This window comes from Syngnathus scovelli, chromosome 9 (assembly GCF_024217435.2).
Source record: "Syngnathus scovelli strain Florida chromosome 9, RoL_Ssco_1.2, whole genome shotgun sequence".
NCBI classification, from domain to species: Eukaryota; Metazoa; Chordata; class Actinopteri; order Syngnathiformes; family Syngnathidae; genus Syngnathus; species Syngnathus scovelli.
In genome coordinates this window covers 17,637,280-17,662,761 of record NC_090855.1, presented here as the reverse complement: position 1 = coordinate 17,662,761, position 25,482 = coordinate 17,637,280, and the positions used below count along the sequence as shown (strand labels likewise).

At 49.6% G+C, this 25,482-nt stretch overlaps 1 protein-coding gene and 1 long non-coding RNA gene across 11 annotated transcripts; both read left to right on the top strand.

Moving 5' to 3' along the window:
• The first annotated feature begins 5,680 nt into the window (after nucleotides 1-5,680).
• Nucleotides 5,681-10,238, top strand: LOC137840647 (janus kinase and microtubule-interacting protein 3-like). 10 transcript variants are annotated; one of them, XR_011087478.1, is made up of 9 exons: nucleotides 5,681-5,750; nucleotides 6,009-6,440; nucleotides 6,672-6,827; nucleotides 6,888-7,010; nucleotides 7,873-7,943; nucleotides 8,080-8,184; nucleotides 8,328-8,441; nucleotides 9,545-9,609; nucleotides 10,026-10,238. XR_011087478.1 is itself a non-coding variant. In XM_068652053.1 (9 exons), exons 3-8 carry the CDS (start codon nucleotides 6,745-6,747, stop codon nucleotides 9,572-9,574), a joined length of 468 nt encoding a protein of 155 aa, XP_068508154.1. In that variant the 5' UTR covers nucleotides 5,693-5,750; nucleotides 6,009-6,440; nucleotides 6,672-6,744; the 3' UTR covers nucleotides 9,575-9,609; nucleotides 10,026-10,238. The 10 variants fall into 10 exon arrangements, 6 of the variants coding, with proteins under 6 accessions (XP_068508154.1, XP_068508155.1, XP_068508157.1 ...); XR_011087477.1 differs by having other exon boundaries at nucleotides 5,692-5,750; nucleotides 6,936-7,006; nucleotides 8,331-8,441; XM_068652053.1 differs by having other exon boundaries at nucleotides 5,693-5,750; nucleotides 6,936-7,006; nucleotides 8,331-8,441; nucleotides 9,548-9,609.
• A 1,272-nt stretch (nucleotides 10,239-11,510) lies between these two features.
• LOC125974902 (uncharacterized) lies at nucleotides 11,511-23,187 on the top strand. Its single transcript, XR_007483780.2, has 5 exons — nucleotides 11,511-11,635; nucleotides 11,781-11,858; nucleotides 13,386-13,476; nucleotides 22,786-22,815; nucleotides 23,026-23,187. It is a non-coding gene; the product is annotated as an uncharacterized lncRNA (long non-coding RNA).
• The last annotated feature ends 2,295 nt before the right edge of the window (nucleotides 23,188-25,482 follow it).

Genomic DNA, 25,482 nt, shown 5'->3' with positions numbered 1-25,482 from the left:
CGCACTGAACAACACCATGCCGCACTGAACAACACCATGCCGCACTGAACAACACCATGCCGCACTGAACAGCACCATGCCGCACTGAACAGCACCATGCCGCACTGAACAACACCATGCCGCACTGAACAACACCATGCCGCACTGAACAACACCATGCCGCACTGAACAACACCATGCCCCACTGAACAACATTACGCCGCACTGAACAACACCATGCCGCACTTAACAACACCATGCCGCACTGAACAACACCATGCCGCACTGAACAACACCATTCCGCACTGAACACCATGCTGCACTGAACAACACGACGCCGCACTAAACAACACCATGCCGCACTGAACAACACCATGCCGCACTGAACAACATTATGCCGCACTGAACAACACCATGCCGCACTGAACAACACCATGCCGCACTGAACAACACCATCCCGCACTGAACAACACCATCCCGCACTGAACACCATCCCGCACTGAACAACACCATGCCACACTGAACAACACCATGCCGCACTGAACAACACCATGCCGAACAACACCATGCCGCACTGAACAACACCATGCCGCACTGAACAACACCATCCCGCACTGAACAACACCATGCCGCACTGAACAACACCATGCCGCACTGAACAACACCATGCCGCACTGAACAACACCATGCCGCACTGAACAACACTATGCCGCACTGAACAACACCATGCCGCACTGAACAACACCATCCCGCACTGAACAACACATGCCGCACTGAACAACATTATGCCGCACTGAACAACATTATGCCGCACTGAACAACATTATGCCGCACTGAACAACATTATGCCGCACTGAACAACATTATGCCGCACTGAACAACATCATGTCGCACTGAACAACACCATGCCGCACTGAACAACACCATGCCGCACTGAACAACACCATGCCCCACTGAACAACATTACGCCGCACTGAACAATATTACGCCGCACTGAACAACACCATGCCGCACTGAACAACACCATGCCGCACTGAACAACACCATGCCGCACTGAACAACACCATGCCGCACTGAACAACACCATGCCGCACTGAACAACACCATCCCGCACTGAACAACACCATGCCGCACTGAAAAACACCATGCCGCACTGAACAACACCATGCCGCACTGAATAACACCATGCCGCAGTGAACAACACCATGCCGCACTGAACAACAACATGCCGCACCGAACAACAACATGCCGCACTGAACAACATGCCGCCGCACTGAACAACACTACGCCGCACAGAACAACACGACGCCGCACAGAATAACACAATACCGCACAGAACAACACCATGCCGCACAAACAGTTTTAGATAATATTACGTCGCAGTCATGCGACGCGGACATGACGTCAATAGGCGGAACTCACGGCAAAATTATAATCCGTGGGCGTGGCTTGCAACAGGAAGTAGGAAAGCGGCAATGCTGGCAAACAAGACACAGCGGTTAGTAACACGACGACTAACAAGACAAATATTTTTGTTTTCAGCTTGCAACTTGACCGTCTAGAGCGTACAAGGTAATTACAACTCATTGTTTTGAAAAATATGTTTTTTTTTGTAGCCCTGAAAAGCGAGGGAGTGTGGCATTTGGGAGGAACGTCGAACTCGGCGTCTGCTTCCAGCCACAGACGCCAAATTTCGACGATTATTTCGACTGGTCAACGTTTGTAAATTATTGCGTTGATTAAAAACTTTATTTAACTCTACTCTTAACTTTGCCGTTTCAGATATGCGGGTATTACACCGCGGAAATGACGTCAATAGGCTGAACTCTCCCCAAAATTCAAATCTGTGGGCGCAATGGCCTTGAGCGAGACAACGGATACAAACACGACGATTATCAACAGAAATATCTTTATTTTCTGCTTGCAAGTGGACCGTCTAGAGCGTACACGGTAAGTACAACTCATTGTGTTTAAAAAGATTTACGTTTGTGTAGTTTGCGTTGCGTTGTATCTGTGAATGTTGGTTGAGGCTAAATGTTAATGTTTAATTTCCTTCCTTTAGGTTCCACGGTGTTTGTTGGCTGTATGTTTTCCACTGCAAGAAGAAGCTCGTATCATTGACCAGCAGGAGCTACAATGGTGAGTACCCCTTTCGTCGTCCATTTATGTTAAACACTTCCTATTTCATGTCTAACAGTACTCGATTTAACAAATAACCATAAATAAATACAGTGTGGGCAGTCAAGTTAACATATGTGATTATCCTGCCTAATATGTTTATCACAAATATGTCACTAATATGTTTATTTGTTTATCACAACACCTTTGGACCTTCAGCAATCGATTATTTCCCTTCATCTACATAGAGACAGAACGATGGTGTCTTAAACATCTCATTCATTTCACCAAATAACTTCACGCAGGTGGATAACGGCCGTCTCGGTCACGCTATGTTGCGTGATGCAGTTTTGAAGAACCAAATGCATTTATTCAATGAATAAGTCAAGCTAGATCTATGTTTATGATGTTGTACGTTACGGTACCGATTGAAGTTGAGTCCGAAGCCAGTGGAAAACAGCGCTGCGTTTGTGCTCTCCAGGTACAAATGTTGTGATCTCTGACTGACGACCGGGCGAGACTCGAGTAAGAGATGTCCAAACGAGCTCCGGCAGGGCGGGTCAAGGCGGAGCGAACGGACGCCTTTCAGGCCGCCAATGACGAGCTGAGAGCCAAACTGATGGACGTCCAGTTAGAACTTCAGCAGGAGAAGAACAAGGTGAAAACCTCAACAGACAGACACTGCCTTCCTCCCTGCCTGCTTCCCTGCCTGCCTCCCTGCCTGCCTCCCTGCCTGCCTGCCTCCCTGCTTGCCTCCCTCCCGCCCGCCCTCCCTCCCTCCCTCCCTCCCTCCCTCCCAGTTTCCCCGATGTAGATTTGACATGCGTGTGCCATGACTGTGTCAGCCTACGTCAACAAATGCACCGAGGACGTCAGCACCACTAAGAATATCATCACCCGGGGCAACCAACGACCCTGGATGACTGAGGAGGTACGTCAAACGCTACGAGCGCGGAACTCTGCCTTCAAGTCTGGCGACAAGGAGACACTGAGGACAGCGAGAGCCAACTTGAACCGTGCCATCAGGGTAGCGAAGCGAGACCACAGTCGAAAAATTCAGGATCGTTTCCACGACGCCAACAACACCAGGAGTATGTGGCAAGGCATACGGGCGATTACAGACTACAACTCACCCTCCCCCACCCCGGTGGGTGAAGTTGATGCTGACTTTCTAAATGGTCTAAATAACTTCTTTGGGAGGTTCGAGGCACTAAACGGCACTCCAGCAGTTAAAACTGTCCCCCATCAGGAAGAGGAGGTACTCTGCCTTGACTCCGCCGATGTGTTGAAGACCCTGAGGAGAGTCAACCCCCGTAAGGCCCCTGGCCCCGACAACATTCCTGGGCGTGTGTTCAGGGAATGTGCAAGTCAGCTGGCTGGGGTCATCACAGACATTTTTAACACCTCGCTGGGCCAAGCCACAGTGCCAGCGTGCTTTAAGACTGCCTCCATCATTCCGGTGCCGAAGAAACCTCAAATCACCTCATTTAATGATTACCGGCCTGTTGCACTGACTCCGGTCATGATGAAGTGCTTCGAAAGGCTGCTTAAAGATCACATCGTTTCCAGACTCCCCCCATTATTTGACCCGTTCCAGTTTGCCGACCGGCAAAACCGCTCCACTCAGGACGCCATCTCCTCCGTTCTTCACCTGAGCCTGGCTCACCTGGAGGAGAAGAACACCCATGTTCGGATGCTGTTCCTGGACTTCAGCTCAGCGTTTAACACCATCATCCCACAGCATCTAGTAGGAAAATTGGAACACCTGGGCTTCAACACCCCCTTCGCAACTGGCTGCTAGACTTCCTCACCAACAGACCTCAGTCAGTCCGGGTCGGACAGAACACCTCTGATGTCATCACCCTCAGCACAGGCTCCCCTCAGGGCTGCGTCCTGAGCCCCCTGCTGTTCACCCTGATGCCACACGACTGCGTCCCCAGGTTCACCACCAATCACATCGTGAAGTTCGCAGACGACACAACGGTGGTGGGGCTCATCAGAGACAACAACGACCTGGACTACAGAGAGGAGGTGGAGCAGCTGGTGGGCTGGTGCAGAGACAACAGCCTGATCCTGAATGTGGAGAAGATGAAGGAGATCATCGTCGACTTCAGGAAAAACCAGCCTCACCACGCTCCACTGATCATCAACAGCTCAGCTGTGGAGGTGGTCAGCAGCACCAAATTCCTGGGGGTCCACATCACAGAAGACCTCACCTGGACTATGAACACTACGGCACTGATCAAGAGGGCACAGAAGCGCTTGTACTTCCTGCGGAGGATGAGGAGAGACCACCTGCCCCCACCCATCATGAGGACGTTCTACAGGAGCACCATAGAGAGCATTCTGACAAGCTGACTCTCTGTGTGGTGTGGAGGCTGCACCGCCTCCGATTGGAAGAACGTGAGGAGAGTGGTGAGGACAGCAGAGAGGATCATAGGGGCTCCTCTTCCCTCCATTCAGGACATTTCATCTCAGCGCTGCATGTCCCGTGCCCGTAACATCATCAATGACCCATCACACCCCCACCATGGACTGTTCTCCCTGCTGCCCTCTGGGAAGAGGTTTCGCACAATCCGCTGCAGGTCCACCAGGTTCTGCAACAGCTTTTTCCCTGCTGTCATCAGACTGTTGAACATTAGAACTGTTGAGCTCTAAACTGAACTCTGCATCACACATTCACAGATCTGTACTTTATGACACTACGGACCTCTATCTTGCACTATCTCGCACTACCAACTTTACTGAACTTGTGTAAACCCTTTAAATAGAAGTTTAATACATGGTTTAGCATTCCTCTGCACACTCTTGAATACTGTTTTGCCTACTTGCACTATTGCATAATTAGCACTGCTGCACTTTATACTTATTTGTAATATATATATATATATACAGTATATGTATATATATATATATTTTCATAGGATATGTTACTTCTATTCAACTGCAATATCACTACTTTGTTGTAAGCCGTGTGCAACGAAATTTCGTTTTGTATGCACCATGTGCAGACAAGATGACAATAAAGTTTGTCTAAGTCATGTCAGGTCAGCTGTCTGGAGAGAGAGAGAAGTCAGGACCTGCGGGCGGAGCACCACCGTGCCACCGCCGCCATGACGGAACTCAAAAGCAAACTCCATGAGGAGAAGCAGAAAGAGTTAGCCGTTACCAGGGAGACATTACTGCGGCAGCATGAAATGGAGCTGATGAGAGTGATCAAAATCAAAGATGGAGAGATCCAGCGACTGAATGCCTTGGTCCTCAGCCTGAGGGACGGCTCCATGGACAAGGTGATCCGCTCAATCCGTGTCTGACTATCCGCACGCCACGTCGGGCTCCGATGCGGCCGCTACCGTATTGTGTAGCTTGTCCCCAGTAAGCGTCGCGGCGCTCCGTTGCGGTCTCAACGGCCCGATGTGGCGCAATGTCTGCTCAGGTGAGGAGCGGGGGCGCTTTGCTGGCGGAAGTGGAGGAGACGCGGCGGTGTCGGGAGACCGAGCGGTGTCGCCTCCACCAGGAGCGCGGAAGAAGCCCTGGCAGCGGCCCAGCAGGCCTGGCAGTCCCGAGCGGCCGAGCTCCGATCGGCTCATCACCAGCATCGGGAGGAGCTGAGCCGAACCAAGAGAGACTGCGAGAGGGAGATCCGCCGACTGGTAGGACTGATCAGATGCGCGGTGCGTGGCTATGTTCCCAATTTCGTTGTATACCTGCAGTGCAATGACACCTAAGGCATTCTATTCTATTCTATTTCACAAGAAGAAAACGTCCGGTTGCTCGCTTCGCTTTTGTCACAGCAATGGTGTTCTAGTCGATTCAAGATAAAAATTGGCCGGTTGCTCTCTTTGTTTTTGTCACAATTCTGGCAAATGAGTTTGCCCGCCTGCCTGAGCGCTCCCCGTTTGTACATCCAGATGGATGAGATCAAGCTGAAAGACAGAGCGGTTAGTGTTTTGGATAAATCCCTGGGGCCGGCCACGTCCACCGCCTTCAGCTGCAGACTCAGGCTGCCGAGCAGCAGATCGCTGCCCTGAGGGATTCCCAAAGGGCGGGCCTAAACTACCCTGGAAGTGGGGTCAACGGCGCTACTAGCAATCCTCTTCATAGCGTAAGCCACCTCATCACACACTTGCAGTACGCATGACTTAGTTCGTTGCTGGAGGAAGGTAGCACAAAAACAGTTTTGAACTTTGAACGAGTGGTTGTGTGTGTGTGTTGCGGAGCGTTTTCAGTCTCAGGAGGATCGGGACACGCGAAGGTTTCATCTGAAAATCGCTGAGCTCAGCGCAGTCATCAGGAAACTGGAGGATCGAAACGCCCTGCTTTCTGAAGAGCGCAATGAACTGGTGATTTATTGACGGCACGCTTGAAGGTTTGCGCTACGTTTGATGCGCGCCATCCAGCGAGGCACCCATTGCGCTTGCTTATTAGTTGAGCGGCGCGGCGAGTCGGTTGCCTGGTAGATGTCTTTTATTGGGAGCCAAAGCCACGATTCCGTTCAAACCGATGCAAAAGGAATGGATACGTTCTGGCCCGCGTGTTGTGCGTCTTTCGCATCCCGCACTTCATGCTTGCAGCTTAAGCGACTGAGAGAAACAGAAAGCCAGTTTCTGCCACTCCTGGACAAAAACAAACGCCTGAGCAGGAAGAATGAAGAACTCTCACTGGTGCTGTGTCGCCTTGAAAACAAAGTGCGCTTTGTCACCCAGGAGAACGAGGAGATGGCAAGCTTGGTAAGTCGACGCGGACAACGGCGGCGTGCCAACAGAGTCCACTGCATTTGTGTTCCACAGAGAAGGCCTAGTTCGCTCAATGACCTGGAGCGCGGTTGCGGCCAGCAGGACGGTGAAATGGAGTTCCTTCAAGTTGTGGAGCAGCGGCACATCATCGACGACTTGTCCAAGGTCTTCAGGCAGGTGACTCGGTGCACGTACGGCAGCGCCGCGCTCGCTCGCTGTCGCCAGGAAACCTTTTCCGTCCAAAGCTTGGCCGGCGGCCGCCATCCAAAAAATTGGCCCCTTAAATTCCGACCTTTCAAGCAGGAGCATTGTGCGCACGCGTTTGAACACGCTTTAGACTTGTTTTGCCGTTTTCAGCAGCTCAAAGCTCCCGTTTTGTCAGCGCCTTTGCCACTCGCTGTGCGCTGAAAACGACGGACTCGCCCGGCTGCTCAGCCCGTCAACCATGAGCCGCGAGCGCGACGTCATTGTCCGTAGGCAGCTAGTGGCAAAATGCACCCTGTTAGAGTTGCGCTCGCTCCAACTTATTTTGCAAGAACCACACGGGAGACAAGTAAGTTCTTTTGGACACCTGCAGGTGGAGAGTCCATCCGTTGTACGAATGAAGTCTGACTCTCGGCTCCTGCACGAGCATTTTTATTAAGAGAAACAGGGTGGGTGTAAGAGTGGATTGAATAGAGAAAGCCCTTGACCTCTAGTCAAAACATAGCAAGGGATGTTTTACGACTTTGTGTAGGAAGGGATAAGCGATAGGGATAAATAAGGGATAAATAATATTATTTATTACAGGTTGCAGTCAAAGTCAAAGCAACATAATCATACGATAAAGATAATCTGGAAAACCCTGACACACCCTGTAGTTGTCACTTTTGGAAAAGACGAGCGTCCCTCCAATCATCGCCGGTGACGGGTTTTTCAGGCTCTGGAGACAGGAGCTCATGTCAGAAATGTCATCGTGAGTCGCGTTTGTTTCTGCGCCGGAGCCGTTCGTTCCCTTTGCATCCAAAGAATCTCAAAGGCGGATTATTTGTGTCGACAGGAGAGAGATTTGCTGCTACGATACCGACGTCGAGAATCTCTGAGGAGGAACAAAGCGTGAGGTCCTGCAAGGTGAGTCTGTTTGTTTGCGGCTGCTTGGTGTTGCGCAAGATGAAATGGCCTTTTTCTCGCTATCGTTCCTCTCGTCGATTCATCGTGAGGTGTCGCTTCAGTTTGTTCAGAGAGATGTTTGCTTCCGCGCCCGCAGGTCATCGAAACATTTTACGGCTACGACGAAGACGTGTTGGTGGACTCGGACGGATCGTCCTTGTCTTTTCACACCGACAGAACCCCCGACACGGAACCCGAAGAGGTAGCCCGCCATTTCTGCCAGCGTATTGGCGCCAAACATTCCTCTTCAGCCTGGAATCGGACTCGTCTTTGCGTCGCGGGTGCTTTGTCGCCGGTCTGACTGATTCTGGTACTAGTGCTGTGTTGCATTGGTGTGTGCATGAGGAGGCGGAGCTTCGCTACCGCCAGCTGACGCAAGAATATCAAGCGCTGCAACGAGCCTACGCTCTGCTAGCCCAGACCAGCGGAGAGGACTACGACGCCGAGAAGGAGATCAAGGTGGCGCCCCTTCCCGCAACCCCCGACCGGGTCGCAGCCTCCCCGTTCTCACCCAGCCTCGGGTGTTCTCTGGTCTGAAAGGAGGAGGAGGAGCCTCCCTCCTCCTCCTTTCAGACCAGAGAAAAGCTGATGGTAGTGTAAAACGCACCTCTTTCAATAATCACTCTTCCCTTAAATATCTACGAAAGTTATTTAATTCTCTAACATGTTCGGAGTTACTTTTTACGCGGCCCGTCAAAAGGGGAAACGGGCCTGCGCCCTTCAAATAATTAAATTACTTTTAGTTCTACACCAAACCGATAATCCGATTCAAACACTTCCGTTAATTTATTCAGACGAAGCAAACTTTCAAACGGATTGAAATTCACTCGTGTCTCAAATAACTACGAAAGTTATTCAATTCTCTAAAATTGTCTGATGTTACTTTTATTTATTACGGTCCTATGTTATACCATAATAACCCCCCGCACATTAATCAAATTGTCAAATCAACCCCGAACCATCGATTGTACATTCAGTACAAATCAGCGCACAACAAAGTAGATGAATATACACAAGACATTTATTGAAGAAACATGAAATAGAATTACAAATCTTAATCACTCCAGAAACCGAACAATTTCACCCACTGATACCCGTGTTAATAAAATCATTCAATCCCAGAACAATTCGATTGCAAAACACAGTTCATGAAAGAGGGAATCAATTTTTAGCCAAGCAAAGAAATCAAGAAGTAAAAATCACATTTGTGCTTCTCCAAACAATTTATGTCACGCCACTATTCTCATAGTGACGGGTCCCTTGATCGAATTGACTAACAATATTGCTTTAAGCTGTTACAGAATACATTTTTAGCCAAGCAAAGAAATCAAAAAGTAAAAATCACATTTGTGCGTCCATGCGTGACTCACAATCCGACACCGTGTTCCTGTTTTATTTCTATTTTAACTTGCTTAGCTTATTTTGGCCCCTTTTTTGGTCTCATGTTTTGGTCTGGCGCCATCTTTTGGACAAATTTGGAATTTCAGCTCTGCCAATTTATTCCTGTGAACAATCCATGTTTTACCATTTGCACCATCTCTTCCCCCCATGTTACATGACAGTAGAAATGGGTCACTATCAAAGCAGAGTAGCAGATCTGGAGTCAGCGCTGAAGCAACAAGGACAGGTAAGCTTATCAATGAGCACACCTTTTTCTCAGACAAAATAGCTACATTCTTCAGTCACTCATTCGTCTGGCATTACTGGACCGATACACTGCCAGCCGGTCTCAGACGTTGGCAGACGCTCCGATGCCGACGTATACCCCCCGCCACGGTGACAGAGGCACCGCGTCACACCGGCGCTCATCCAATCAGAAGGCAGGAAAGGCAAATTCACATGCAGGGCACTCTTGAACCAGAAGAGAGCGCCACAAAAAAACGGTTGTTGCCCCAAACGCGCACTAAAAAGGGTCAGAATAACAAGAGTCCCACCGGCCAGCCGGGGCCACCCGTCCATCCATTTCTTCAGGGGGGGAAAAAATTGGAGTCACCGGTGAGTACATTTTGCATTTAGCTCTGCTTTTCTGCTTCTGTCTTCAAGTGTGTGGCATCCTGCGACCAAAGATTCAGCCAACCCCAAAGCGGTTGACCTCAACGTCCCACCACCATTCCTACCAGAGCAGGTGACGTGATGCTTTGGACATCCTTCCGTCTCAGATGCCCAAAAGTACTCTTTGCCACATCTGCGGCAATACGGTGTCTTTTCAAAGGTGCAAATAAATCCAGCGTGGGCGGAACACGCACGTCTTCGGTTTTTCCCGCTTTGTTTGTGTGACAGCTGTTGTGAAAATTTTACACAAATAAAGTTGTATAGTACAGGTTTGGCCAAGCCGCAACTCCCGAACCGCATGCGGCTCTTTTATGTTCATATCAACATTTGTGTGTGTGTAGGTGTGTGTGTGTGTGTGGGGGGGGGGGGGGGGGGGGGGGGGGGGGGTGGTTGTGCGTGTTGGCTTCACTTGAGTTCAATTTAGTATTTTCGTCAAAAGCGCATGTGGTGAAATTCCACAAAGTAGGATGGGCAAACACATTCCAGTAAACTATTAGTGTCAATTGGGCTCTCGAAATGGCAGGTAAAAGATGCACAGCAAAACGAAAATATGTAGATGAACACAGGACGTTTTTATCAGAGTGGGAAAGTTTCTATTTTTTGTTGAACGTGATGGCAAACCATTCTGCCTGATACGTCAGACCTCAGCGCATTTCAAAGATTCAAATCTTCAGCGCCATGCACTTCAGCTCACTCCATGCTAACATTGATCAGGCGTCGAACCCGCAACATCATGCTTAAGAGGTGGACATGCTAACCAGTGCGCCATTATGTCAACGCATAACAACTGTAAGAACTTCCGCCGGAATTCAAATCCGCGGGGAGAGTTAACTTGTTTAAAAGGGAGTGGGTAGAAGAATTATTTAATTTATTTAAATCTATTTGGAGTGTGCGCCATTATGTCAATGCATAACAACTGTAAGTCTACTAAACAAAACAGCGGTTGCTATATGACGTCTGCCACGTCGTGGTCACGTGACGCGGACGTGACGTCGACGCCTACTTTACATCCCACCGATCACAGGACCCCTCGGCTGCATAACCGCGCCCCCTTCCCAACCAATAGGATTTGCTATACGCGAAAACGACGCCAATGGGCGGGCTCTTCCGCCAGAATTTAAATCCGTGGGCGTGGCTCGCAACAGGAAGTAGGAAAATGGCGATGTTGACAAAGACACAGCGGATGGTAACATACGACTAACGAGAGAAATATTTTTATTTTCTGCTTGCAACTGGACCGTCCAGAGCGTACACGGTAAGTACAATTCATCGTTTTTAAAAAGAAGTACTTTTGTTGCCCTGAAAAGCGAGTGAGTGTGGCGTTTGGGGGAAACGTCGAATTTCGACGATTCTTTCTGGTCAACGGTTGTAAATGATTGCGTTGATTAAAAAAGAAAACTTGATGTAACTACTTTTAACTGCCGTTTCAGATAAGCGGGTATTACATCGCAGTCATGTGCCGCGGATATGACGTAATTGGCTGAACTTCCACCAAAATTCAAATCTGTTGGCGCGATGGCCGTGAGCCACTGAGCAACGACGAATATCAACAGAAATATCTTTATTTTCTGCTTGCAACTGGACCGTCTACAGCGTACACGGTAAGTAACACTCATTGTGTTTAAAGAGATTTACGTTTGTAATAGCAACGTGTAGCTGAGGCGCTAGCAGAAGTGTAGCCGCGTTGCGTTGTACGTGTGAATATTGGTCCAGGCGAAATGTTAATGTTTAATTTCATTCCTTTAGGTTCCACGGTGTTTGTTGGCTGCAAGTTTTCCACTGCAAGAAGAGGCTCGTATCATTGACCAGGAGCGAGCTACAACGGTGAGTAGCCATAACATTTATGTTAAACACTTCCTATTTCATGTCTAACAGTACTTGATTTAACAAATAACCATAAATAAATACAGTGTGGGCACTGAAGTTAACATATGTGATTATACTGCCTAATCTGTCACCGAGTATATTGTTGCAAAGTAATATAAGATCCAAAGTTGTAATTCAGAATAGTTTTCAAAAGAAGGCCATTAGAATTATATACAAGTCTGATTACCCTGAACATAACAACAAGCTATTAATTAAATCACAAATTCTTCAATTCAAAGATTTGGTAGATTATCAGAATAATAATGTCTAACAGTAATTGATTTAACACATCACGATAAGTAGATTGAGTGTGGGCACTCTCAAGTTAACATATGTGATTATACTGCCTAATCTGTTACAGAGTATGTTGTTGCCAAGTAATGTAGAATAGATCCAAAGTAGTAATCCAGAATAGTTTTGAAAAGGCCATTAGAATAATAAACAAATCTGATTACCTTGAACATAATAGTTAAGTGTTGAATATGTCCTATGAAGTCAAAATTTGGCACCATCATGTGGTGAAATTTGGAATTGCATCACATCCAATTTTGCCTGGGAACAAACAGATTAAATAAATCTTAGACTTAAATAAGCCACTCCTTCTCAAACAAGTAAACTCTGCCCATTTTGCGCAGTAGATGTTCTGTTAATATCTAGTATTTATACAAAGTCATAATTTAAATTGCTTTTAACCTTCATTCATCGCTTCAACCAACATTACTCGCTCTTATTACCAACTTGTATCGATTTAACTGAGCGTTTAATACTTCCTATCAGGTCTCAAGTCAAGATTTGGCAAAATACAATTTCAGCAAATCCAATTTTGCCAGGCAACAAAAAGAGATTAAATAAACTAAATAAGTCTTCTTCCCATTAAATAAATCAGAAAAGTCTGTCTTGCAACCAGTCCTCTTCAAACAAGTAAAGTCTGCCCGTTTTGTGCCGTAGATTTTGTGTCTATGCCTAGTATTTATACAAAATCATAATTTAAACGACTTCATTCCTTCATTCACTTTGGAAATTTGGAATTGCAGCAAATCGAATTTTGCCAGGGAACAAAAATAGATCGATTAAACTAAATAAGTCTTCTTCCCATTAAATAAATTAAAAAAGTCTGTCTTGTAACCAGTCCTTTTCAAACAAGTAAAGTCTGCCCATTTTGTGCCGTAGATTTTGTGTTTATGCCTAGTATTTATACAAAATCATAATTTAAAGGATTTCATTCCTTCATTCACTTTGGAAATTTGGAATTGCAGCACATCAAATTTTGCCTGGGAAGAAAAGTAGATTAAATAAATTTAATAAGTCTTACTACTTCCCAATAAATAAATTAAATACGTCTTACTTGTTCCCACTCCTTTTCAAAAAAGTAGTTTAAAACGAGGGCCCTTCACTCAACCTTTAACCTCAACACCGCACGTCACATTGTGTTGTATCTGTGAATGTTGGTTGTGGCCAAATGATAGTTTTCTTTCATTCGTTTAGGTTCCACGGTGTTTGTTGGCTATATGTTTTCCACTGTCAGAAGGATGAAAATACAAAGTACAACGCTTGGACGTGGGCGACGACGTCACCGGTGAGTCCTTCCTTCCTATTTATTTACCTTCTAGGTGCTAGGTGCCGCACTGAACAACATTATGCCGCACTGAACAACACCATGCCGCACTGAACAACACCATGCCGCACTGAACAACATTATGCCGCACTGAACACCATGCCGCACTGAACAACACCATCCCGCACTGAACAACACCATCCCGCACTGAACAACACCATCCCGCACTGAACAACACCATGCCGCACTGAACAACACCATGCCGCACTGAACAACACCATGCCGCACTGAACAACACCATGCCGCACTGAACAACACCATGCCGCACTGAACAACACCATGTCGCACTGAACAACACCATCCCGCACTGAACAACACCATCCCGCACTGAACAACATTATGCCGCACTGAACAACATTATGCCGCACTGAACAACATTATGCCGCACTGAACAACATTATGCCGCACTGAACAACATTATGCCGCACTGAACAACATTACGCCGCACTGAACAACACCATGCCGCACTTAACAACACCATGCCGCACTGAACAACACCATGCCGCACTGAACAACACCATTCCGCACTGAACAACACCATGCCGCACTGAACAACACCATGCCGCACTGAACAACACCATGCCGCATTGAACAACACCATGCCGCACTGAACAACACCATGCCGCACTGAACAACACCATGCCGCACTGAACAACACCATGCGGCACTGAACAGCACCATGCCGCACTGAACAACACCATGCCGCACTGAACAACACCATGCCGCACTGAACAACACCATGCCCCACTGAACAACATTACGCCGCACTGAACAACATTACGCCGCACTGAACAACACCATGCCGCACTTAACAACACCATGCCGCACTGAACAACACCATGCCGCACTGAACAACACCATTCCGCACTGAACAACACCATGCTGCACTGAACAACACGACGCCGCACTGAACAACACCATGCCGCACTGAACAACACCATGCCGCACTGAACAACACCATGCCGCACTGAACAACACCATGCCGCACTGAACAACACCATGCCGCACTGAACAACACCATGCCGCACTGAACAACACCATGCCGCACTGAACAACACCATGCCGCACTGAACAACACCATGCCGCACTGAACAACACCATGCCGCACTGAACAACACCATGCCGCACTGAACAACACCATGCCGCACTGAACAACACCATGCCGCACTGAACAACACCATGCCGCACTGAACAACACCATCCCGCACTGAACAACACCATCCCGCACTGAACAACACCATGCCGCACTGAACAACACCATGCCGCACTGAACAACACCATGCCGCACTGAACAACACCATGCCAAACTGAACAACACCATCCCGCACTGAACAACACCATCCCGCACTGAACAACACCATCACGCACTGAACAACACCATGCCGCACTGAACAACACCATGCCGCACTGAACTACACCATGCCGCACTGAACTACACCATGCCGCACTGAACAACACCATGCCGCACTGAACAACACAATGCCGCACTGAACAACACCATGCCGCACTGAACAACACCATGCCGCACTGAACAACACCATTCCGCACTGAACAACACCATTCCGCACTGAACAACACCATGCCGCACTGAACAACACCATGCCGCACTGAACAACACCATGCCGCACTGAACAACACCATGCCGCACTGAACAACACCATGCCGCACTGAACAACACCATCCCGCACTGAACAACACCATGCCGCACTGAACAACATTATGCCCCACTGAACAACACCATGCCGCACTGAACAACACCATGCCCCACTGAACAACATTACGCCACACTGAACAACACCATGCCGCACTGAACAACACCATGCCGCACTGAACAACACCATGCCGCACTGAACAACACCATGCCGCACTGAACAACACCATTCCGCACTGAACAACACGACGCCGCACTGAACAACACCATGCCGCACTGAACAACACCATGCCGCACTGAACAACACCATGCCGCACTGAACAACACCATGCCGCACTGAACAACACCATGCCGCACTGAACAACACCATGCCGCACTGAACAACACCATGCCGCACTGAACAACACCATGCCGCACTGAACAACACCATGCCGCACTGAACAACACCATGCCGCACTGAACAACACCATGCCGCACTGAACAACACCATGCCGCACTGAACAACACCATGCCGCACTGAACAACACCATGCCGCACTGAACAACACCATGCCGCACTGAACAACACCATGCCGCACTGAACAACACCATGCAGCACTGAACAACATTATACCGCACTGAACAACATTATGCCGCACTGAACAACACCATGCCGCACTGAACAACACCATGCCGCACTGAACAACATTATGCCGCACTGAACAACACCATCCCGCACTGAACAACACCATCCCGCACTGAACAACACCATGCTGCACTGAACAACACCATGCCGCACTGAACAACACCATGCCGCACTGAACAACACCATGCCGCACTGAACAACACCATGCCGCACTGAACAACACCATGCCGCACTGAACAACACCATGCCGCACTGAACAAAACCATGCCGCACTGAACAACACCATCCCGCACTGAACAACACTATGCCGCACTGAACAACATTATGCCGCACTGAACAACATTATGCCGCACTGAACAACATTATGCCGCACTGAACAACATTATGCCGCACTGAAAAACACCATGCCGCACTGAACAACACCATGCCGCACTGAACAACACCATGCCGCACTGAACAACACCATGCCGCACTGAACAACACCATGCCGCACTGAACAACACCATGCCGCACTGAACAACACCATGCCGCACTGAACAGCACCATGCCGCACTGAACAGCACCATGCCGCACTGAACAACACCATGCCGCACTGAACAACACCATGCCGCACTGAACAACACCATGCCGCACTGAACAACACCATGCCCCACTGAACAACATTACGCCGCACTGAACAACACCATGCCGCACTTAACAACACCATGCCGCACTGAACAACACCATGCCGCACTGAACAACACCATTCCGCACTGAACACCATGCTGCACTGAACAACACGATGCCGCACTAAACAACACCATGCCGCACTGAACAACACCATGCCGCACTGAACAACATTATGCCGCACTGAACAACACCATGCCGCACTGAACAACACCATGCCGCACTGAACAACACCATCCCGCACTGAACAACACCATCCCGCACTGAACAACACCATGCCGCACTGAACAACACCATGCCGCACTGAACAACACCATGCCGAACAACACCATGCCGCACTGAACAACACCATGCCGCACTGAACAACACCATCCCGCACTGAACAACACCATCCCGCACTGAACAACACCATCCCGCACTGAACAACACCATGCCGCACTGAACAACACCATGCCGCACTGAACAACACCATCCCGCACTGAACAACACCATGCGGCACTGAACAACACCATCCCGCACTGAACAACACCATCCCGCACTGAACAACACCATCCCGCACTGAACAACACCATGCGGCACTGAACAACACCATGCGGCACTGAACAACACCATGCCGCACTGAACAACACCATGCCGCACTGAACAACACCATGCCGCACTGAACTACACCATGCCGCACTGAACTACACCATGCCGCACTGAACAACACCATGCCGCACTGAACAACACCATGCCGCACTGAACAACACAATGCCGCACTGAACAACACCATGCCGCACTGAACAACACCATGCCGCACTGAACAACACCATGCCGCACTGAACAACACCATCCCGCACTGAACAACACCATGCCGCACTGAACAACATTATGCCCCACTGAACAACAATATACCGCACTGAACAACATTATGCCGCACTGAACAACATTATGCCGCACTGAACAACACCATGCCGCACTGAACAACATTATGCCGCACTGAACAACATTATGCCGCACTGAACACCATGCCGCACTGAACAACACCATCCCGCACTGAACAACACCATGCCGCACTGAACAACACCATGCCGCACTGAACAACACCATGCTGCACTGAACAACACTATGCCGCACTGAACAACACCATGCCGCACTGAACAACACCATCCCGCACTGAACAACACCATGCCGCACTGAACAACATTATGCCGCACTGAACAACATTATGCCGCACTGAACAACATTATGCCGCACTGAACAACATTATGCCGCACTGAACAACATTATGCCGCACTGAACAACATCATGTCGCACTGAACAACACCATGCCACACTGAACAACACCATGCCGCACTGAACAACACCATGCCCCACTGAACAACATTACGCCACACTGAACAATATTACGCCGCACTGACCAACACCATGCCGCACTGAACAACACCATGCCGCACTGAACAACACCATGCCGCACTGAACAACACCATGCCGCACTGAACAACACCATGCCGCACTGAACAACACCATGCCGCACTGAACAACACCATCCCGCACTGAACAACACCATGCCGCACTGAACAACACCATGCCGCACTGAACAACACCATGCCGCACTGAATAACACCATGCCGCAGTGAACAACACCATGCCGCACTGAACAACAACATGCCGCACCGAACAACAACATGCCGCACTGAACAACACGCCGCCGCACTGAACAACACTACGCCGCACAGAACAACACGACGCCGCACAGAATAACACAATACCGCACAGAACAACACCATGCCGCACAAACAGTTTTAGATAATATTACGTCGCAGTCATGCGACGCGGACATGACGTCAATAGGCGGAACTCACGGCAAAATTATAATCCGTGGGCGTGGCTTGCAACAGGAAGTAGGAAAGCGGCAATGCTGGCAAACAAGACACAGCGGTTAGTAACACGACGACTAACAAGACAAATATTTTTGTTTTCAGCTTGCAACTTGACCGTCTAGAGCGTACAAGGTAATTACAACTCATTGTTTTGAAAAATATGTTTTTTTTTGTAGCCCTGAAAAGCGAGGGAGTGTGGCATTTGGGAGGAACGTCGAACTCGGCGTCTGCTTCCAGCCACAGACGCCAAATTTCGACGATTATTTCGACTGGTCAACGCACTGAACAGCACCATGCCGCACTGAACAACACCATGCCGCACTGAACAACACCATGCCGCACTGAACAACACCATGCCCCACTGAACAACATTACGCCGCACTGAACAACATTACGCCGCACTGAACAACACCATGCCGCACTGAACAACACCATGCCGCACTGAACAACACCATGCCGCACTGAACAGCACCATGCCGCACTGAACAGCACCATGCCGCACTGAACAACACCATGCCGCACTGAACAACACCATGCCGCACTGAACAACACCATGCCGCACTGAACAACACCATGCCCCACTGAACAACATTACGCCGCACTGAACAACACCATGCCGCACTTAACAACACCATGCCGCACTGAACAACACCATGCCGCACTGAAAAACACCATTCCGCACTGAACACCATGCTGCACTGAACAACACGACGCCGCACTAAACAACACCATGCCGCACTGAACAACACCATGCCGCACTGAACAACATTATGCCGCACTGAACAACACCATGCCGCACTGAACAACACCATGCCGCACTGAACAACACCATCCCGCACTGAACAACACCATCCCGCACTGAACACCATCCCGCACTGAACAACACCATGCCGCACTGAACAACACCATGCCGCACTGAACAACACCATGCCGCACTGAACAACACCATGCCGCACTGAACAACACCATGCCGCACTGAACAACACCATGCCGCACTGAACAACACCATCCCGCACTGAACAACACCATCCCGCACTGAACAACACCATCCCGCACTGAACAACACCATCCCGCACTGAACAACACCATGCCGCACTGAACAACACCATGCCGCACTGAACAACACCATGCCGCACTGAACAACACCATGCCGCACTGAACAACACCATGCCGCACTGAACAACACCATGCCGCACTGAACAACACCATCCCGCACTGAACAACATTATGCCGCACTGAACAACATTATGCCGCACTGAACAACATCATGCCGCACTGAACAACATCATGTCGCACTGAACAACACCATGCCGCACTGAACAACACCATGCCGCACTGAACAACACCATCCCGCACTGAACAACACCATGCCGCACTGAACTACACCATGCCGCACTGAACAACACCATGCAGGACTGAACTACACCATGCCGCACTGAACAACACCATGCCGCACTGAACAACACCATGCCGCACTGAACAACACCATGCCGCATTGAACAACACCATGCCGCACTGAACAACACCATGCCGCACTGAACAACACCATGCCGCACTGAACAACACCATGCCGCACTGAACAACACCATGCCGCACTGAACAACACCATGCCGCACTGAACACCATGCCGCACTGAACAACACCATGCAGCACTGAACAACATTATACCGCACTGAACAACATTATGCCGCACTGAACAACATTATGCCGCACTGAACAACACCATGCCGCACTGAACAACATTATGCCGCACTGAACAACATTATGCCGCACTGAACAACACCATCCCGCACTGAACAACATTATGCCGCACTGAACAACACCATGCCGCACTGAACAACACCATGCCGCACTGAACAACACCATGCCGCACTGAACAACACCATGCCGCACTGAACAACACCATGCCGCACTGAACAAAACCATGCCGCACTGAACAACACCATCCCGCACTGAACAACATTATGCCGCACTGAACAACATTATGCCGCACTGAACAACATTATGCCGCACTGAACAACATTATGCCGCACTGAAAAACACCATGCCGCACTGAACAACACCATGCCGCACTGAACAACACCATGCCGCACTGAACAACACCATGCCGCACTGAACAACACCATGCCGCACTGAACAACACCATGCCGCACTGAACAACACCATGCCGCACTGAACAACACCATGCCGCACTGAACAGCACCATGCCGCACTGAACAGCACCATGCCGCACTGAACAACACCATGCCGCACTGAACAACACCATGCCGCACTGAACAACACCATGCCGCACTGAACAACACCATGCCCCACTGAACAACATTACGCCGCACTGAACAACACCATGCCGCACTTAACAACACCATGCCGCACTGAACAACACCATGCCGCACTGAAAAACACCATTCCGCACTGAACACCATGCTGCACTGAACAACACGACGCCGCACTAAACAACACCATGCCGCACTGAACAACACCATGCCGCACTGAACAACACCATCCCGCACTGAACAACACCATCCCGCACTGAACACCATCCCGCACTGAACAACACCATGCCGCACTGAACAACACCATGCCGCACTGAACAACACCATGCCGAACAACACCATGCCGCACTGAACAACACCATGCCGCACTAAACAACACCATCCCGCACTGAACAACACCATCCCGCACTGAACAACACCATCCCGCACTGAACAACACCATGCCGCACTGAACAACACCATGCCGCACTGAACAACACCATCCCGCACTGAACAACACCATCCCGCACTGAACAACACCATCCCGCACTGAACAACACCATCCCGCACTGAACAACACCATCCCGCACTGAACAACACCATGCGGCACTGAACAACACCATGCGGCACTGAACAACACCATGCCGCACTGAACAACACCATGCCAAACTGAACAACACCATCCCGCACTGAACAACACCATCCCGCACTGAACAACACCATCACGCACTGAACAACACCATGCCGCACTGAACAACACCATGCCGCACTGAACTACACCATGCCGCACTGAACTACACCATGCCGCACTGAACAACACCATGCCGCACTGAACAACACAATGCCGCACTGAACAACACCATGCCGCACTGAACAACACCATGCCGCACTGAACAACACCATTCCGCACTGAACAACACCATGCCGCACTGAACAACACCATGCCGCACTGAACTACACCATGCCGCACTGAACTACACCATGCCGCACTGAACAACACAATGCCGCACTGAACAACACAATGCCGCACTGAACAACACCATGCCGCACTGAACAACACCATGCCGCACTGAACAACACCATGCCGCACTGAATAACACCATCCCGCACTGAACAACACCATGCCGCACTGAACAACATTATGCCCCACTGAACAACAATATACCGCACTGAACAACATTATGCCGCACTGAACAACATTATGCCGCACTGAACAACACCATGCCGCACTGAACAACATTATGCCGCACTGAACAACATTATGCCGCACTGAACACCATGCCGCACTGAACAACACCATCCCGCACTGAACAACACCATGCCGCACTGAACAACACCATGCCGCACTGAACAACACCATGCCGCACTGAACAACACTATGCCGCACTGAACAACACCATGCCGCACTGAACAACACCATCCCGCACTGAACAACACCATGCCGCACTGAACAACATTATGCCGCACTGAACAACATTATGCCGCACTGAACAACATTATGCCGCACTGAACAACATTATGCCGCACTGAACAACATTATGCCGCACTGAACAACATCATGTCGCACTGAACAACACCATGCCGCACTGAACAACACCATGCCGCACTGAACAACACCATGCCCCACTGAACAACATTACGCCGCACTGAACAATATTACGCCGCACTGAACAACACCATGCCGCACTGAACAACACCATGCCGCACTGAACAACACCATGCCGCACTGAACAACACCATGCCGCACTGAACAACACCATGCCGCACTGAACAACACCATCCCGCACTGAACAACACCATGCCGCACTGAACAACACCATGCCGCACTGAACAACACCATGCCGCACTGAATAACACCATGCCGCAGTGAACAACACCATGCCGCACTGAACAACAACATGCCGCACCGAACAACAACATGCCGCACTGAACAACACGCCGCCGCACTGAACAACACTACGCCGCACAGAACAACACGACGCCGCACAGAATAACACAATACCGCACAGAACAACACCATGCCGCACAAACAGTTTTAGATAATATTACGTCGCAGTCATGCGACGCGGACATGACGTCAATAGGCGGAACTCACGGCAAAATTATAATCCGTGGGCGTGGCTTGCAACAGGAAGTAGGAAAGCGGCAATGCTGGCAAACAAGACACAGCGGTTAGTAACACGACGACTAACAAGACAAATATTTTTGTTTTCAGCTTGCAACTTGACCGTCTAGAGCGTACAAGGTAATTACAACTCATTGTTTTGAAAAATATGGTTTTTTTTGTAGCCCTGAAAAGCGAGGGAGTGTGGCATTTGGGAGGAACGTCGAACTCGGCGTCTGCTTCCAGCCACAGACGCCAAATTTCGACGATTATTTCGACTGGTCAACGTTTGTAAATTATTGCGTTGATTAAAAACTTTATTTAACTCTACTCTTAACTTTGCCGTTTCAGATATGCGGGTATTACACCGCGGAAATGACGTCAATAGGCTGAACTCTCCCCAAAATTCAAATCTGTGGGCGCAATGGCCTTGAGCGAGACAACGGATACAAACACGACGATTATCAACAGAAATATCTTTATTTTCTGCTTGCAAGTGGACCGTCTAGAGCGTACACGGTAAGTACAACTCATTGTGTTTAAAAAGATTTACGTTTGTGTAGTTTGCGTTGCGTTGTATCTGTGAATGTTGGTTGAGGCTAAATGTTAATGTTTAATTTCCTTCCTTTAGGTTCCACGGTGTTTGTTGGCTGTATGTTTTCCACTGCAAGAAGAAGCTCGTATCATTGACCAGCAGGAGCTACAATGGTGAGTACCCCTTTCGTCGTCCATTTATGTTAAACACTTCCTATTTCATGTCTAACAGTACTCGATTTAACAAATAACCATAAATAAATACAGTGTGGGCAGTCAAGTTAACATATGTGATTATCCTGCCTAATATGTTTATCACAAATATGTCACTAATATGTTTATTTGTTTATCACAACACCTTTGGACCTTCAGCAATCGATTATTTCCCTTCATCTACATAGAGACAGAACGATGGTGTCTTAAACATCTCATTCATTTCACCAAATAACTTCACGCAGGTGGATAACGGCCGTCTCGGTCACGCTATGTTGCGTGATGCAGTTTTGAAGAACCAAATGCATTTATTCAATGAATAAGTCAAGCTAGATCTATGTTTATGATGTTGTACGTTACGGTACCGATTGAAGTTGAGTCCGAAGCCAGTGGAAAACAGCGCTGCGTTTGTGCTCTCCAGGTACAAATGTTGTGATCTCTGACTGACGACCGGGCGAGACTCGAGTAAGAGATGTCCAAACGAGCTCCGGCAGGGCGGGTCAAGGCGGAGCGAACGGACGCCTTTCAGGCCGCCAATGACGAGCTGAGAGCCAAACTGATGGACGTCCAGTTAGAACTTCAGCAGGAGAAGAACAAGGTGAAAACCTCAACAGACAGACACTGCCTTCCTCCCTGCCTGCTTCCCTGCCTGCCTCCCTGCCTGCCTCCCTGCCTGCCTCCCTGCCTGCCTGCCTCCCTGCTTGCCTCCCTCCCGCCCTCCCTCCCTCCCTCCCTCCCAGTTTCCCCGATGTAGATTTGACATGCGTGTGCCATGACTGTGTCAGCCTACGTCAACAAATGCACCGAGGACGTCAGCACCACTAAGAATATCATCACCCGGGGCAACCAACGACCCTGGATGACTGAGGAGGTACGTCAAACGCTACGAGCGCGGAACTCTGCCTTCAAGTCTGGCGACAAGGAGACACTGAGGACAGCGAGAGCCAACTTGAACCGTGCCATCAGGGTAGCGAAGCGAGACCACAGTCGAAAAATTCAGGATCGTTTCCACGACGCCAACAACACCAGGAGTATGTGGCAAGGCATACGGGCGATTACAGACTACAACTCACCCTCCCCCCCCCCCGGTGGGTGAAGTTGATGCTGACTTTCTAAATGGTCTAAATAACTTCTTTGGGAGGTTCGAGGCACTAAACGGCACTCCAGCAGTTAAAACTGTCCCCCATCAGGAAGAGGAGGTACTCTGCCTTGACTCCGCCGATGTGTTGAAGACCCTGAGGAGAGTCAACCCCCGTAAGGCCCCTGGCCCCGACAACATTCCTGGGCGTGTGTTCAGGGAATGTGCAAGTCAGCTGGCTGGGGTCATCACAGACATTTTTAACACCTCGCTGGGCCAAGCCACAGTGCCAGCGTGCTTTAAGACTGCCTCCATCATTCCGGTGCCAAAGAAACCTCAAATCACCTCATTTAATGATTACCGGCCTGTTGCACTGACTCCGGTCATGATGAAGTGCTTCGAAAGGCTGCTTAAAGATCACATCGTTTCCAGACTCCCCCCATTATTTGACCCGTTCCAGTTTGCCGACCGGCAAAACCGCTCCACTCAGGACGCCATCTCCTCCGTTCTTCACCTGAGCCTGGCTCACCTGGAGGAGAAGAACACCCATGTTCGGATGCTGTTCCTGGACTTCAGCTCAGCGTTTAACACCATCATCCCACAGCATCTAGTAGGAAAATTGGAACACCTGGGCTTCAACACCCCCCTTCGCAACTGGCTGCTAGACTTCCTCACCAACAGACCTCAGTCAGTCCGGGTCGGACAGAACACCTCTGATGTCATCACCCTCAGCACAGGCTCCCCTCAGGGCTGCGTCCTGAGCCCCCTGCTGTTCACCCTGATGCCACACGACTGCGTCCCCAGGTTCACCACCAATCACATCGTGAAGTTCGCAGACGACACAACGGTGGTGGGGCTCATCAGAGACAACAACGACCTGGACTACAGAGAGGAGGTGGAGCAGCTGGTGGGCTGGTGCAGAGACAACAGCCTGATCCTGAATGTGGAGAAGATGAAGGAGATCATCGTCGACTTCAGGAAAA